At 47.0% G+C, this 17215-nt stretch overlaps 1 protein-coding gene across 1 annotated transcript in view; it reads left to right on the top strand.

Annotated features, from left to right (window-relative positions):
• The first annotated feature begins 495 nt into the window (after window positions 1-495).
• HS3ST3A1 (heparan sulfate-glucosamine 3-sulfotransferase 3A1) overlaps window positions 496-17215 on the top strand; it is a 95676-nt gene continuing 78956 nt past the window's right edge. The window contains exon 1 of the mRNA XM_082705775.1: window positions 496-2313. Coding sequence (XP_082561901.1) covers window positions 1715-2313 — 599 coding nt within the window. The 5' untranslated portion in view covers window positions 496-1714. The remainder of the gene's footprint in view (window positions 2314-17215) is intronic.

Below are 17215 nucleotides of genomic sequence, written 5' to 3'. Positions count from 1 at the left end.
CCTCCATTAAACAGCAAGGTGATTTGTATCCCTTCCTGACCTACTCTCCGAGGAGCGCGCGAAGAGGATATAGGGTCAGGGGAGGCAAGAGAAAGAGGAAACCGCTGTTTGGGAAAGGATATTTAACTCCTTTACCCAGACGCGTGCGCACACGCCTGTGCGCGCGCGCGCGTCCACACACACCCCTACAAACCCACACGCTGGTACACACAACATAAACAAATTCCTTCATCAAAAGGCATATGGATGTGAAATCGGAGTTTTTTTTGTTTGTTTGTTTGTTTTTTTGAAAACTCTTAATTTCTCTCCTTGATTCGTTTATTGGTTCGTTTCCTAAGAGGTTGTTCCTTTCCAGGTCCTGGGGAAACTCTCGATCATCCTAAACTAATACAAGGCAAGACCGGCAGAAGGAAAGACAAAATAAAATACTGCCGAGAGGCTAAAAGGCTTGCCTCCCGGCCCGCTGCGGACAGTTGGGAGTAGGTGCAAGCCCGAGCGGCCCCGAGGAATTCAGTGCGCCCCAGACAAACGGGGGCGTGGCGTGCCTCGGGGACTGGCAAAGGCCGCCAACAAAACTTCCAAAGGGCCGGGGAGGTGGCAGGGGGCGGGGCGGGGGGGGTAGGATGGAGCGACAGAGGCGGGAGCAGGGACTCGGAGGGAGTCAGGGCTGAGCGGAGGCTGCGGGCTGGGTCGGGTGGAAGTTAGGCCCCCGGGGATCCGGCCGGCCCTAACTGTCACTCTGACTACCCCGGAGCCCCCGCAGACGTGCCGCTCGCCGGAAAGGGGGCGAGGCAGCGGCGGTGCAGGGAGGGTGGAGTGGGGAAGGGGCGTCGCCCCGGTCGCCCCCGCCCTCTCCGATTCATTGGGCAGACGCTGCGGGGTCCGCGCCACCTTTTCTCCATCCCACCCCGTCCGCTCCGCTGCGCTCCTCCAGGGGCCAGTGCGGCTCGGGCCGTTGACGTCACCGCCAAGTTTGCTGCCCTCCGCGCCCCACGTGTGGCAGCGGCGACAGTCGGGAGGCGGCGGGGGAGCGCCTGCGAGCGCAGTGGCGCGGCCGTTGACAGGTCTCGCGCTGCCCAGCTCCGGCACGCCGCTCCCAGGTGGAGACCGAAGGCAGTTTGGAGCAGCCGGGTGCGCGCGAAAAGGGGTGCACGGCCCGCCGCGGGCCTCGGGTTCCCGCTGGGGCAGAGAGAGTCGGTGGGACCTCGCAGCGGGGCTCAGAGGGCGCGCCCGGGCGGCCACGGGCACGAAGGAAGGGACAATCGCTCGCAGCTGTCTGCAGCGCACGGAACTCCGCGGCCCGGGAGCCTTGAGTGCCCTCCCCGTGACCGAGCGAGGGATGCAGGATCGCTGAGCGGAGACCCGCGCCGAGAGGCCGCTCGGGGCCGGCGCTGAGACGCACGCCTTCGCGGCCGCCGCCGCCGCCAGGACCCCCGATCCGGCGACTCTCAGAGAACCGGGGCGACCCCAAGGCTCTGGACTCGGGCGAGTCTAAGACGATGGTTTCTTAAGCACCGCACCACGACCCCCTCCCGCCCCCTCGACCGGAGGCAGGGATCCCGCGCGGGACGCCTGGGGCTCAGTTCCCCCGGGGCAGCTCGCACGGCTGCAGGGACGCACGGGCGATGCGGGGCCCCCCGCAGGAGGTCGCGGCACCCGGCGGAGTCCCGGCCTAGCATGGCCCGCGCGCGGCCCGACGTCGCCTCCGGCTAGGATGGCCCCTCCGGGCCCGGCCAGCGCCCACCCCGCCTCCGCCGAGCCGCTGTCCCGCAGCATCTTCCGGAAGTTCTTGCTCATGCTCTGCTCCCTGCTCACGTCCCTGTACGTCTTCTACTGCTTGGCCGAGCGCTGCCAGAGCCTGGCGGGCCCGGCGGTGCGCCCGTCGGGTGGCGGCGACGAGGCGGGGGCTCCGGGACGCGGCGCCCTGGCGGGAGGCCCGAGGGAGCTGGCGGTGTGGCCGGCGGCGGCGCACAGGAAGCGCCTCCTGCAGCTGCGGCAGTGGCGGGGACGCCGGCTGCCCGCGCTGCGCGACGACGGCGAGGAGGCGGCCTGGGAAGAGGAGCCCCCCGGGCTGACCGGAGGTCCCGGCGGCTCCGGGGCCGGGAGCAGCGTGGCCGAGGCCCCGCCGGGGACCCTGGCCCTGCTGCTGGACGAAGGCAGCAAGCAGCTGCCGCAGGCCATCATCATCGGCGTGAAGAAGGGCGGCACGCGAGCGCTGCTCGAGTTCCTGCGCGTGCACCCCGACGTGCGCGCCGTGGGCGCCGAGCCCCACTTCTTCGACCGCAGCTACGACAAGGGCCTCGCCTGGTACCGGTGAGCTGGCGCGGGGCGCAGCCGGGGGAGGGGTGGGGCGCAGCCGAAGCGCGGGGTGGGGGGACCCCCGCTCCCCTCCCTCCGGGTTTCCTGCAGAGGGCAAAGGGTCCTCAGTGGTTGCTTTTGAGTTGAGGGGTCTCGTCCCCCCGCCCCGTGCCTTCTGCTTCCAGGGAGGTGGGTGTCCAGGAAGACGGTGGGAGGGAAATTCTGGCCTTCGTGATTTTTTCTTTAGTCCTGGGGACTTCCTTTCCATCACACAGCCAATGCCATCTTTTTCTCCTGCTCCCTGAACGTGACTCCCTGAAAGTGACCCTGTTGTTAGCTAAAGGGGGGAAAAGGGAACTTCCTAAGTGAGAAATTTGTTCCCCGATTATTAGCCTTGCAGTCTACTCCATGCGCTCCCCAGAACGCCTAGTTTTTCTTTCTTTCTTATCTGCGGAACTAGCCCCTGCGGCTCCCGCAGTCTTTGCCCTCACGTGTTCATTTACCTTGACCCTTGGCCAGATCATTGTCCAGGGTGGTCAGTAAAATCGAGACTTAGTAAAAGTGTGAAGAACTCGATAGAGTCTAGGTAGTTGGGAAATATATGTCCGCGTAAGTGCCAACAGCCAGTCAGGCTGCTTTAAGGAGGGGCTTCCTGGATAAAATAACTTTTGTTTGTGGTGAGGAATGAGTTTTGGAAAGTGTTCTCTAAATTTAAAGGGAATGCTACCTTGTGTTTTTGGCCTGGCTGAAACTTTCCTAAAGATCTTCAAACAATTCTCTTTACACAAGAGGTAGCCAATTTTTTTTTTTCCTTAAAAGAAGAAAAGGGGGAAAAATAAGGATACTAGTTACATTGTGAAAAAGCCTCCTAATAAAAGTTTAGGAAACAAGTCTGATTCGGATCTTAATCTTAAATTTGCCAGTCTTCTCAAATTTAGACTACCGTTAGTAATGGAATCAGCCAAACGCCAATAAATCCTGGTGTCACCTGGATTTTATTTGCCATAAAGTATTGGCTTGTTTCTTTCCTCTGAGAACAACCAAAAATCACGTGGCCGGAATTTTCATTTTAGGAAAATTTTAGGAAGTCTCATCTTGTTCATTAAGCGTGCATTCTCTGTTATTTTAACTGAAAGGACATTGAGAAAGTGACAGCACAATTTAGATATATTTCAAAAGTCCACTAAACAAATAATTCATCTCCCAAACAGAAATGGACATGATCTGACAAGTTTATTTACTTGAGCCTGGTCAGGCCTACCCCCAGGTTGATTTCGGGAGCCGAATTTACAGTAACCCAACTTAGGAGAAAACATTGGGTCCTAAAAGTCAAGTTCAAACATTAAACACTTTTAAAACAGTAACTTTCCATTTGTTGGAAAGAAAAACAAACAACCTTCCTCAATATAGAATATATATCATTTAAAATCATCAGGCACTTAAAAAATCCCCCTGTGTTTCTATCATTTATGTTGTATCCTCTGGGAAGTTCTTATAAAAATGACCTGTTGAATTTGAAAACAACAGGTCCTTCTTTTTAGCACAAAGGCAGCTCTGTTTTTTCCATCAAGGACACAAGAAAGAAGTGATTAAAGACCCCTAAAACTCTTATCTATAGCCGTTTGCATTGAATTGGGCCTCGTATAGTGCTGGAAGGGAACACATTTCAAGTCAGTTTCACGAAAGGCCTAAGACAATGTTTGGCTGTGAGGTGCCATTAAATTCGGTGAAATATTTAGTACTAAAACCCTTTATTTTCGTTTTGCCATATAGACCCTATTTCCACAAAGTAGGATTGTTTCTTCTTATTCCAGAAATGAGTATTTGAGGGCACAGGATATCTACAGACCTGGATCTTATTTTCTGTGAGCCTTTCTAAGCTCATGTAAAAGAAGGAAGGTTTCAAGGTAACTAGAAACACAAGTACTAACCAAAAAAAAAAAAAAGGGGGGGGGGACGACAAAGAAAGGAAAGAGTTATAAACTTTTAGGTCACTCTCTCTTTTGGAAACTAGATGCACGCTGTAAAGTAAATCTCTCCTTGGATTGTTTCTGCTGGATTCCAGCAGAAGAGTGTTATAAAGCAATTTATGGTAGTTACAAAAATAACTGTACGGTAGACTTCATGGTTTGCTGAATTTAATTTTCTAAGTGTCGGAGCAATGTCTTTGTTTTACCTTTTGCAGTGGTTTTTATTGGATGCATAAATTTAAGTTTAACTCAATTACATATAAAACTCTTACTTAAAAAAAAAAACCCTCCACCTATGCAGCCTGGATTATACAATTATTTAATGAAATTTTGCCACAGTTCTCTTTCATGTTGGCTCTGAACTTGGGAGTTTGATGTTTGCGAGAGAAACTGAAGACTATGAAAAAAAAAATCTCTTGCACGGAATACTACTTACACCTATATTAAGCGCATGTTACTGCTTGTGTTTAGCTAGCATTTACAGTTAGGGATTTAGTGCGATCTTCCTGAGTCAGCCCCAAATTTGTAAGATGGGATTTTGACCACATACTGCTGACTCCCTGCCCCCCCCCCCTCAACAACATGAACAGAAAGAAAACTGCAGCGTTGACACCCTGAAGTGAATTATGGAAGAAAAAAGTGTGTAAAATATTTTGTAGATGCTCATTGACATGGGACAGTCCTATATGTCCACTCGTGCGTTTTTTCCCCTGGTGACATCTCACAGTTGGCCATAATAGTTCGTTGTGGCAGTGCCCCCTACTGTCCAGACAAAGGGAGAAGTGTGTTGTTAGGAAGGCAGAGGGAAAAGCCTTGGAGAATGAGTTTGAGAATGAAAATAAGGAGGACACCATGGCTGGGATGTTTTGGTAAATTTCCCTTGTAAATTTCCACTGTGAGAAAACATAAAGTACTTTTCAAATTGCACTGGGAGACCAGTATAATCAATTTCTTTCTTCCAGCAGGTTGGTCTTAAAGGCAAGAAAGTGAGTTCTTTTCAAAATCCCTTAAGAAAGGAAGTTACTCTGAATTGGTTTAAGATGTCCTAATGTTATTCTAGAACAAGTGAAAACAGGCTGATATTTATATGCCAGGAAATTTATTAATGATCACAGGGGATGCTTCACCCCAGTCTTCTGCATGTGAATGAAACTCCACCCTGATAGGGTTTTAAAAAACATTCCACATTACTTAATTTAGCAGACATGATACCAGTGCAACAAATGTTTGTGGCTTGCATGTCATGGGAAAGCAATGCTTTGCAGTGAACAGTCTGAATTTCCATTGTATGGGTGACAGGTTCATAAAGGAACATAGGGGATTGTTGCATTCACTTTAAAACTCGGGATCCTTTTCTGGAATGTCAGATGCCTCTATGGTAGTTCAAAAGCAGGTTAGAAGTCATTAAGAAGGCCTCCCTCTCCCTGTGTATTTCTGCGCCAGCAAGGTGTGTTGTGTTGGTTTTTTTTGTTGTTGTTAGACAAACGATACCTATTTATAAAGTATTGAAGATATATGTGTACCCACACATATATGTGTATATATAAATAACGCTATTATTTTCTATAACGTTTCTGTCTCGTTTCGAATTTGGGGGCAAGAGAGTAAGTGTTCCGTGTTTCTGAAAGTGCTAGCACTTTATGTGTTCATGTGTTTTCTTCAGGAATACTGGATAATTTGAGTGGAGAAGAATATCACTAAGATATTTTACTCTATAGCATCCAGGAAGATCAAAGATCACTCAACCTGGGGTTTAGGAGTTGGTTCTCTTCTCCCCCATGTCCACCCCAACGCCATCAAAATTATAAAATTTTCTGGCCTCTAATGATCATTGCCTTGTTTTCCAAATCCACTGAGGAGGCAGATGGAACAGAGGAACTTTCAGTTCCTATCAGGAGAAACCGGCCTTTCTTAGCAGCTGGGAGCAGCTGCAAAGTACCTCCATGTACAGTTTCCCACCCTCCCAAGCGAGGAGCCCCTTCTGCACGAAGGGGTGGAAATGAAATTCGAGCCAAGGGAGCTGAAGAATCTGGCCACCCATGCAAGGTCATAAGGACTGAAGTCCAAAGAGAGCTCTTCTGTCCTTAGAGAAGAGTTTAGAACAGTGGAAAGGGATGTGGGATGAGGAGGAAAGCGGGCAGAAGTTGCTTTGGATGGCGAGTCTAGGGTGCTCGTCTACAGGGGGAGAGGGTGCAATTTCTCTTGGGCATAAGAGTTCCCAGGAGCCCTCAGGGACGATACACTCTCTATCCCCCTAGAAGCTGCAAACAGCCCCTTTGAGAAGCCACCGCGCTGTCATTTTGTTAGCTGAACGTCTCCCCTCTGGGCTTAGCATTCCAGTAGACGACTCCGTCCTATGTCCCAGTTCAGACAGCCCAGTTCCCGTGAGTATGTGTGTGTGTCCAAGTGTGCGGGTAAGAACAGGCACTGCATAGGTGTGTAAAGTGATGGAATTAGGAACAGGCAAGTTACTAAGTTACTGTCGAACTCCCGAGCACTATCAGCACTCAGGATATGCAACAGGCATATGCAAATAGCAACAACAAAAACCACGTTTGTTATGCCCCAATATTCTGTATAACAATGAGATTTATCGTGTGCGGATACGTTTCATGTGAAAGGCATAACTGTCTTGGAGCAAAAAACGCTCCATAATATGGTCCTCTGCCCTCCCCTTGAAAAGAGAACCCTCCGGCCAAAATATGTGTCTCGTATACATAAGTCTGTTGATTGGCCAGCAAGGCATACATGCCGGATCTGTGTTTCGGAGGGGGTCATGGGAATAAAATAATAAGCCTGTGCAATTAATGACATGAGGGGGCTAACCTTACATAGACCAGATGCTCACATTGCGAGGGGAAGAGTGTCACAGAGCAAACAAACCTCCTTGATATAAACAACGAAAGAGCCTCCCATCTCTAAGGGGGAACCATGTGAACAACTGCAAATTGCAATTAACCATCAGTCCAACTGCCGGGTCCTGCTGGGAATTTAATGCGTTTAGCACTTTTCCTTAGGGGGAGGACGTCTTCCTCCCCCAAGTAATAGTAACTTGGCTGATAAAAAGTGTCCTTTCGGGGTGCCTGCGTGGCTCAGTGGTTTAAAAAGTGTCCTTTCTTGGTACGTTTCTAGGTGATCCTAGACTCCCTGCTTTTCCAAAATTGGTTTCTGCTGGGGTGATGAGTTACAATAGTGAAAATGAGATTTCTTTCTGAAGCTATGCCTTTAATAGGGAATCAGAGTGGTAATGTAACTATATAATGTTGTAACTCCCTGCTCCTCACATTTGTGACAGTGTCTTAAGGTGCTGCACAGCAGGTTTGCTAATTTGATACAGTTTTAAGAATCTCGGTGGCAGATCGTGATACAGTTAACAGATAAACCTGTGTGAAACCAGAACTGAGAAATTGAGGAAATGCAGAGGTCAGTGACCTGACCTGAAGCGTCTTCCCAGTTGCTGGTCTCTGGTGATGCAACACTTGATTTTTTTTTTTTTTTTTTTGCATTAGTCAGAAAAGTCATGACCACTGTGCTGCCCCGTGATCCCTTGAGGACAGTATCCCAAAAGTCCAGGCTTGACCTGTTTCATAAGCTGTCAGATGACAGTAAATGTTAAAAAAAGAAAATAAAAGAGGGAGTGTTCATTATGAATGAAATTTAGTACTTGCCACGAGCTGTGTGATTTTCTTGCACAGTTGAAAAATAGAATCCTTTTTTGCAGACGGTGGAGGGCAGCCCACTGTGGAGGTGACATGTAGCGCCACCTAGTGGGAGGGAGAGTCAGCAAGGGACCAAGGCGGAGGCTTGAACTTGGAAAAACCTCAGTTATCAGAGAGAAAGTGCTGTCTTAATTAGGGAAAGCGGGACAGGTCACCTTGGGTAGCACCTGGAGTGCGGATCGCCTGTCTAGCGTGGCTGAGCTGTGCTTTGCCTGTCTGAGCTCACTTCTTCTAGGCAAGGAGTTTATTCTTTGGAGAGAAATAAAAGAGACTTGCCTTCACCATAAACCTCAGAAACAAGATATAAATGATTAGGAGATTTTTATTAGAAATGCGCATGAGTGAAAAGGAACGCCAGATGCCCCAGATTAGTTTCGTTAGTGTGTCTTGCCTCTGTTTCTGAAAGCCGGCCTCAAATGAAAATACTTCCAGATGATTTTATTTTGACAGCAGTAATGCAGCCTTATTCCTTCCCCTGCGGTGTACAGGCTCTAGGAGAGTCTTAGGAGAGTCCCCAGATTCCTAACAGGCACCACATAGAAGCATGTTTAATCCCGAATGCACGGAGACGCACTATGAAGTTCCCACGCACAGGGGATGGTGTCACAGGAGGTTGCTTTCAGAGTCCCAAAGAGAGAATCCTCCCGGGACTGCAGCTCCTCTGTGCCCGGGGAGGGCAGGTTGGGGGACAGGGGCGATGGTCAGGTGAAAGTTACGCAGGGAGGAGGGAAAATATAGGAACACTACAGAGGAGATCCTGGCAGACCCCATTATAGCCAGGAGTTAAGGTTAACACCGCCTTGTTATCACATGGAGATCGTGCAGATCAGAGACAAGAGACTAAACCACTAGTGACTAAACACTGTGCGTCACCCTTGATTAGATCCCGAAGGAAGAATGGGAATTATAGGGCTAGTTTGTTCATGGAATGATACCAAGATCAGTTCTGGGGTTTGATCATGGTACGAGAATAATGTGAGATGCTAACTTTAGGGGAGTCTGGGTGGAGGGGTATCTGAGAATTTTCTCCCCCCCCCCTTTTTTTTTTTAATTTTTGTAGAGAGAGAGCGTGCGCGTGAGCAAGGGGGGAGGGGCAGAGGGAAGATGCCCAACAGTCAGGGGGCTCAATCCCAAGACCCCGGGATCATGACCTGAGCCAAAGGCAGACGTTTCACCAACTGAGCCACCCAGGCACTCTGGTGGTTTTTTGTTTGTTTGTTTGTTTGTTTTTAACTGTCTTGCTATCTAGTACTACTTTAAAACCAAAGGAAAAATAGCCACATCCACAAAGAAGGGAGGAGATGCCTTATGGCATCATGGGCGAGGGCTCTGATCGCAGGACTCCTCTGCTCTGCCCACTGGCTCCCGTCTCTGCCCTGTTTCTTCTTTCCTTCCGAAGGCCCCCCGGCGTGGGCCTGTCGGTATCCCTTGCTCCTGCCAACACCTGTCGCTTCCAGACATGCTGATCCTTCCCTCAGCTCATTCCCCAGTAGAACCGGCTCCGGGCTCCCCTCCTAGTCTCCTGTCCCTGAAACAAACACAGAGACTGTTTCATGTTTCCTTGCTTCTCTTCTCTTAGGGCTGGTGCATGTCAACGTGAAGACAAAATAAAAAGTCACCCACCCCGACTGAATCCTGCTTGTTCTGAAACTTTGGTGATGTCCAGGACAGGTTTAGAGAGCACAGAGAATGGCAGTTAGGGGTCACAGGCAAATCCGTCGTGGGCGTCTGGCTTTTTGGCTGCAGCATAGGAGAAGCGGTTGTTCGGTAGGGAAGCTGGTCATGGGGCTGAATGATTACTCTTGTGGCTGAGGTCCGGCACGTCTCAGATCTTCTTGCCAGCTTCCCTTTTCTGTCTGCTCACTTGACCTGGTGCCTTTGGTTTACACACTGTGGCTTAGGGGACCAGGCGTGGGAGCAACACAGACACGGAGCGATCCCAGGTTTCAAGGACAAGGAAGGACCGGAGAAAATCCAGCTTCTAGAACACTGGAGAACCAGGACCTGGGCCCCCAGGGGGGTTCTTTCCGCTGGGACTACTGAGCCTGGATGTCCTGCGCACCATCAGATTCCAACGTTCCGCGTGGGGGACACCCTCCTGGCATTTTCTGCTTCTGGTTTTAAACACACAGTTGTGCATTGGAGATTCCGGTTTACCAGAGTAATGAAAATCTCCCTTGGAACATTGCCTTTGATATTTTTAACAACTGTAAAAATAGTGTTATCCACATTACATCTTTACTTAAGCAAAACAAAACCGGGCGCACTGACTCTTGAGACACGAAAAACCTAGTGTTTCCTTTTAGTCGTTATTCTCTTTCCTGATTGGATCAGTTTTTTTGTTTTTTAGAGACCTAGAGAGTGGTGGGGAGGGGCAGAGGGAGAGGGAAGGGGAGACTCCTATTAAACAGACTCCACAGAGCCCAGCACAGAGCCCCATGCAAGGCTTGATCTCAAGACCCTGTGACTATGACCTGAGCCAAAATCAGGAGTCAGGAGGCTTAACCAACGGAGCCACCCCGGTGTCCCACTGATTGGATTAGTTTTATGAACCCGTTTTGTGCAAAGAGCAGGCTACTAATGCTTGTGTAGATAAGACAATTTCTGTGATTTAATACCATTCTCTACTTGGGTGTTTAGCATCTTTCCATCTTAGTCGCTCTACACTTTTCTTCATGCGTTTTGAACCTTTCTTAAAAATGGCAAAATATTTGAACCTTGAAATGGACATTTGATGAAATATCTCCTCCTAGTCTCTATTCCATTGATTTCTGCTCTGCTCTTTCTTTCCTTTCTTCTGCTAACTTTGGGTGTGGAGGTTCTTTTCCTAGTTTCTTGAGATGTCACGTTAGGTTGCTCATTTGAGAACTTTCTTTCCTCTTAACTTAGGCACTCGTTGCTCTAAACTTCATCTTAAACCTGCTTTAAGAGTATCTCTCCATATCTCTCCATATCCATAATATTTCCAGTTTTCCCGTTGTTTCTGATCGCTAGTTTCACACCATTTGGTTGGATAAGATACTTGACATGGTTTCAGTCTTCTTAAGTTTGTGAATACTTGTGTCGTGGACCAGCACATGATGCGTCCTGGAGAACATTCTTCGTGTGCTGGAGATGAATCTATATTTTTGCTACTCTGGTTGGAATGATCTGTGTATGTCTGTGAGGTCCAGCTGGTCTAAAGGATCATCAAGGTTAGTGTTTTCTTTTAGATCTTCTTTCTGGACGGACGATCTTTTATTTTAAATGGACAGGAACGATTTAGTGACGTTTGGTGAGGCCTTACCTTGTGCTGGATGTTACCGCATGTAGTCTGGATATCTTATTAATATGATGACTGTCATTAGATCAATCCTATCACTTTTTGCCTTTTAGAGATCAGGAAAGAGAAGCCCAGAAAGGTGAAGTAATTTGTCCAAGGTCATACAGCCAAGTCTAGTGGTAGAGCTGTGCAGGATCCTGGGCCAGCCCCTCCCCACCAGGGTATTTTGATGGGTTCTCAGAATTACCCCTGTGTGGTTCTGCCAGTGGCTCCAAGATTGTGGGGATGGAAAGGCTGCCCATGGGATGGGACATGTCTGATCCTGGTTTTGGACCTTTCATTAGAAAATTGGGCAACGTACCAACATATGGTTGGAAAAATAAATTTTTCAAGGTAGTTCTAGACCTTTGTGAATCTTTTAATCTGTATGGAAAAACTAAACCACTTGCGTGTTTGCTCAACTTCTCTCTCTCCATTTTTTTTTTTTTTTTTAACAAAAGTAATCTGATGACAAAGTCCATCTTCCTGAGCATAGCAAAATCCTGGCCGTTCACTTGGTCCCCCCCCCCCCACCCGTTAAATACAAACAATTTAACTATGAGAACTAAAAAACAAAAAAACAAAACCTCTTAACTATGAAGTGGTCCACATGAGTAAGTTTCCTCCTCAACTGCTGTATGGGAAACCCAAGATGGTGTTGGACAAGCAGTCGGAAGGCTGGGAAGGCTGCTTGCTGCGTGTGGCAATTGGGGCCGAGTGAGCTGGGGGCTGTGTCTGGTGGCTCCCCTCATCCTGTCATTACGTCCCGTCCCGTCATTGCCTGTAAGAATCCACTGAACACGTGCCTGGTCCTCCTGAGTAAGGCTGAGTCACTGCCAACGTCCTGATTTCTCACTCTTCCCTGTGTGTGTACATTTTTTCTCCCTCCCCCTCCCTTCCTCCCTCTCTTGCTTCCTCCCTCCCTTCCTTCCTTCCTTCCCTGATGATGCCGGGGCTTGATCCCAGGACCCTGAGATCATGACCTGAGCTGAAGGCAGATTAACCGACTGAGCCCCCCAGGTGCCCCCCTGTGTACACCTTTTGACTGACGTTTCGTTTTTTGTTTTTTTTTTTTAAATTAATTGAGGTATGCTAATACTGCCCGTCAGGGCACAGCCTAATTGTCACCCCAAAGCATGATTCTGTCTATCTTCATTATTATTTTATTAATCACCATCATCTAATTGCTTCACTGGCAGCCGGTCATCATGAGCGCCAAGCCCTTTACTCTAGCGGTCAGGTCATTGCTTCGTAAGACATCGATGGTGATGTGAATTTCCTTTGGTTCCAGCCGGATAGGATCATAGACTTCAAAGGTTGCTGGAGTCAGAGGGTATCTGGGAAATAAAGATTGTCTTGTTTACAAAGGGTCCGCCATGCCTTGCTCAATGTTCAGCTAAAAGACAAGAAGGGGCTTCTAATTCTGCACTACCGTTCTGGAGAGTACAATTAAGAAACAATTTGGGGCGCCTGGGTAGCTCAGTGGGTTAAAGCCTCTGCCTTAGGCTCAGGTCATAATCCCAGGGTCCTGAGATCGAGCCCCACATCGGGTTCTCTGCTCAGCGGGGAGCCTGCTTCCCTTCCTCTCTGCCTGCCTCTCTGCCTACTTGTGATCTCTGTCAAATAAAGAAAATCTTTAAAAAAAAAAAAAAGGAAAGAAAGAAACAATTCTGTGTCCAGAAGATACAAATTCGGTTTTGGAGACTTGGCAACTATGACAGAAAAGTTCCAGAGAATGGAACAAGTTACAGCATTACATTTTGCTCTTTCCAGAATGCATGATTTAAAGCATTGAATTGAATTGAGTCAACAGTCAATTTGTCTTTCAGTGGCTGGTTTTCATCTCAGATGACTTACTTCCCCAATATTTTGGTGCATATAGATTTGGGGACCCAGCTAGCATGATTGGCTTGTGGATCCTCATGAGTAATTTGTATTTTATGGTTGGTGCCTGCTTGGTAAAGATTAGTAGGGAAAATCGTAGTACCGACAGGAAGAAGTTTGCTTTTTCTTTCTTCTTTTTTTTTTAAGTTTGCCTTTTCTCTCTTGAGTGTTCAGAGTAGGAAGTAATCAATCAAATTATGAGAATAAAATTCCTTTACCCTTTTTCAGTGTTCTTACTTGGATTAGATCTCTCTTTTCGATAAGAAATATCAAAGTTGCCAGGCTGGTTTGAAGGACCAAGTCAAAAACGATGAATGTGTTTGGTATGGTCATAAATCTTTGCAGATTCTTACAAAGTTCATGTAGTTTAAAAAAAGAAAACCAAACAAAAAAACGGGTTAAGCTGTAACCAAAGCTAATTGTGTGCCTCATCATCTTTCGAAACAGGAGCCTCATCTGTTCTACCTTGATAGGTTAGAAGGTTGTGGCTCTAGGAAAATGCTACAGAGATGACATTATTTTATTTCCCAAACACAGCTTTTGAGTAAACAAAATCTGGCCTCTGTTTCTTTTTCTTTTCTTTTTCTTCTTTTTTTAAAAAAATTTCCTGGTAGACTCTTAATTATTCTTGTTATTTGATCAAATGCTGTGGGTTTTTCTTTGCTTTCTTTCTTTCTTCTTCCTTTTTTTTTTAGAAGTAAAAGAAGAAAAGCTACTTGTTTTTCTTTCTAATGAGATCTCACTCTTTCTTCTAGGTGTGGGAGGATTTGGGATACAAAAGTATCTGTTAAAAAAGTCTCCCCAAAGCCAGAGGGTTAGTAGAAAGCCCTGCTATGGTTTAATGATGGAAACAAAACAAATTGGATCTGTTTTATATTTATCTTGGGGGGAGGTCATGGGGAGCTAATGCCTGTGATGAAAATTCTTGGGATTTTCAGGTGCATTTGCCCTGTGGCAGAGGGTGGCGAGTTGGCAGCAATCGCTTCTCAGCTTTAGCTGGTGGTTACCAAGTAAGAAAGTAGACTCATTATTGCCATGCCCTCTGATTTTTCAAAATAATCTCGGAATACTGACTTTTTAAAAAACATAATTGAGAAATGACATAATGATCATGAGAAACCCAAAACAGTGCTAACAACAAAATTGTATGTGGGGGGGAGCTGGTTAGTCTCATCTGAAGGTGAATGGTGGCTAGTTAATAACCTTTGGTCTGTGGTGGAGATGGAAGAAAGACCATCAAAAAAGCTGGGGTTAAACCCAGAGTTTCCTAAACTGTGAGTCATAAGACATGAATTTATAATAAAATCCATAGTTATTTTTTAATTTTTTTTTTAAGATTTTATTTGACACAATCAGAGAGGGAACACAAGCAGGGGAAGTGGGAGAGGAACAGAGAGCCCGATGTAGGGCTCGATCCTAGGACCCTGGGATCATGACCTGACCCGAAGGCAGGCGTCCAACAACTGAACCATCCAGGGCACCCCCATTGTTAGTTTTTTAAATGAAAGGCACTACCATAGGATGAAATAGGAGTGTTGATCCCATATAGTAATAAGCAAGACAAGGATTATCTTGACAAAATTGTTCCGATGTTTATATAGGCATAGATGAGTGGGTGTAGAGAGGGTTAGGTGTAAAAAAATGTATTTGTTACAGTGCCTCTTGATGGGAAAAAACGTTTGGAAGATGCTGGCTAATGTGAGCAGAAGTCCTGTTAGAGAAATCCAAAATGAATGTGCTTCCGGGTCTCTCGAGAAACTAAGTGGGAGTCGTGCTCCAGGCTGTGGAATCACCACCTTAGGCTTCTTCAACCTTGTTATCTCCAGGGCGTGAAGCTCTCTGCCTGCCTAGAGAGAGACTGACTGCTAATTTATGAAAAACTGGCTCTTGGGTCAGAGGTCAGCAATATACTATCAGAGGGCCTGATAGTAAATATTTTAGGTACACACACACACACACACACACACCGAAATGCCATGGGCGGAAGCTCTCAACCCTGAGTTAGTGAATAAATGAACAGTCTGAACTGTGTTCCGATAAAACTTTATTTGCCAAAACAGACCTTTGGCTCACTGCCAAAAGTTTGCAGCCTTCTAGGGTGGGCGCAAGGCTTCGAACTGGTTGATTTCCCTTTCTTTACTTAATCTTGTTACTGGCTGGTGAGTGGCCTCCACCGACCTTCATGGCCGCCATGCGCGCATGGTGTGGAAGTAACCTTGCACCTGAACCCAGCTCAGAAGGAGCAGAGCTCCTCCTACCTGCAGAGCAGTGAACTGCGGAAAGTTGGGTGAGATCTGCAGGTTTAAGATGGTGGCATTTCACGTCAACAGAGTTGATCATACACTCAACTACACACATTTTTTTTTGGAAGAGAGACCACATGAACAAAAATCAAAAGGAACCTTTGGTCATTTTTCCAAAAATCTTAAGAATCTGTTCTGATGTTTCCTTGACCTTGTACTTGAGTGCATTTTCTGTTGATAGATCTACCCCTGTGTCTCCATTTTCCCTTTAGTCTTCTGGGTACCCAGTGCATCCTGCAAAGCCTTTAGAGGGAGGACGCCAGGAGGTCATACTTCCCCAGCTCATCACCGTTAGGAGAAAGCATCCTGCCTTGTGGTTGAATTCAGTATTGTCTTTGCAGATGAGGGGTGAGACATCATGGCTGGAACCAAGCATGGGGAAAGAGTTGTGAGGATTAGTAATTGGTGTGTGTGGGGAGATGGGCTTTCTTCTAGATCAGCGCTAACAGAAATATAATGGGAGGGGCGCTTGGGTGGCTCTGTCGGTTGAGTCTCCGATGCTTGACCTCAGCTCGGGTCTTGATCTCAGAGTTACGAGTTCAAGCCCCACATTGGGCTCCTTCCTTGCTGGGTGTGGAGTCTACTTAAAAATATATATAATATATTTATAATAATAATCAATGTCAAATTAAGTATTTATCATTTAATGATAAATGATTAATATTAATGATCATTTATTGATTGTTAAATTAGATGGCAATTTATATAAATAATTATTAATATTATAATGAATATTATACATAATAGTGTATATATAAATGGGAACCACATTGGGCATATTAAATTTTCTAGGGGCCACCTTATAAGTAAGACTTAAGGGGTGAAATTAATTTTAGTAATATTTTGATTGAAAGCCAAGAAGTCAGAAATATGGTAATTTCAACAGGTGATCAAAACCAAAGCCTTCTAGATGAGCTATTTTGCATTTTTCCTGCGGAGTCTTCCAAATCTACTGTGTGTTTGATGCTTGCAACATGTCTTCCTGAGCCCCATGAGGCTGGTGGCCATCATATTGGACACCACAGCTCAGGAGGCAGGAATGGGGGAGTAGGTAGTGGGGACTTCTAGCGGAGGACTGAACAGATGACCTCAGGTTCTGCTGTGGAAAAAGGGGGAAGATGCAGACAGATCTGGGTGGCTGTCTCAGAATCCAGAGGACAATGATGGAGGCTTGATCTGGAGCTGGGCAGTGGGTATGGGAAACGGGAGAAAGATTTGCCAGAAATTTTGGTAGTAGGGATTAGAAAACTTGGTGTGGGCCGCAAGGCATGAGGGAAGGAGGAGAAACTGGAGGGTATTTGAAGATTTCTGGCTCAGGTGTATTCCTGAGGACCTGCGACGGTGGTAAGGAGCATGGAAAGAAGTAACGGGCACCGATGAGAGCAAACATCTGTGTGTTAGGCATGAACGGGAAGGGCTTCAGGGTAATAAGCAGGAGCTCATGAGTGAGGTCGGATTTGGGAGCCACGTAAGGCATGACTGCTAAGGTTTGGTCAGCCGTCACACAGCCGAGAGGTGAAAATGTGCAGCAGAATACAAGGAGTGGGGCAAAGAGAACAGGACCAGGAAAACGTTTTTATATTTTTAAATTTTTTTTTTTAGATTTTAATTATTTATTTGGCAGACAGATCACAAGCAGGCAGAAAGGCAGGCAGAGAGAGAGGGAGAAGAAGGCTCCCCGCTGAGCAGAGAGCCCGATATGGGACTCGATCCCAGGACCCTGGGATCATGACCTGAGCC

This window comes from Mustela nivalis (genome assembly GCF_964662115.1).
Source record: "Mustela nivalis genome assembly, chromosome: 17".
NCBI classification, from domain to species: Eukaryota; Metazoa; Chordata; class Mammalia; order Carnivora; family Mustelidae; genus Mustela; species Mustela nivalis.
Note: the sequence above shows the minus strand (reverse complement) of the source record. Positions and strands in the feature narration are given on the sequence as shown.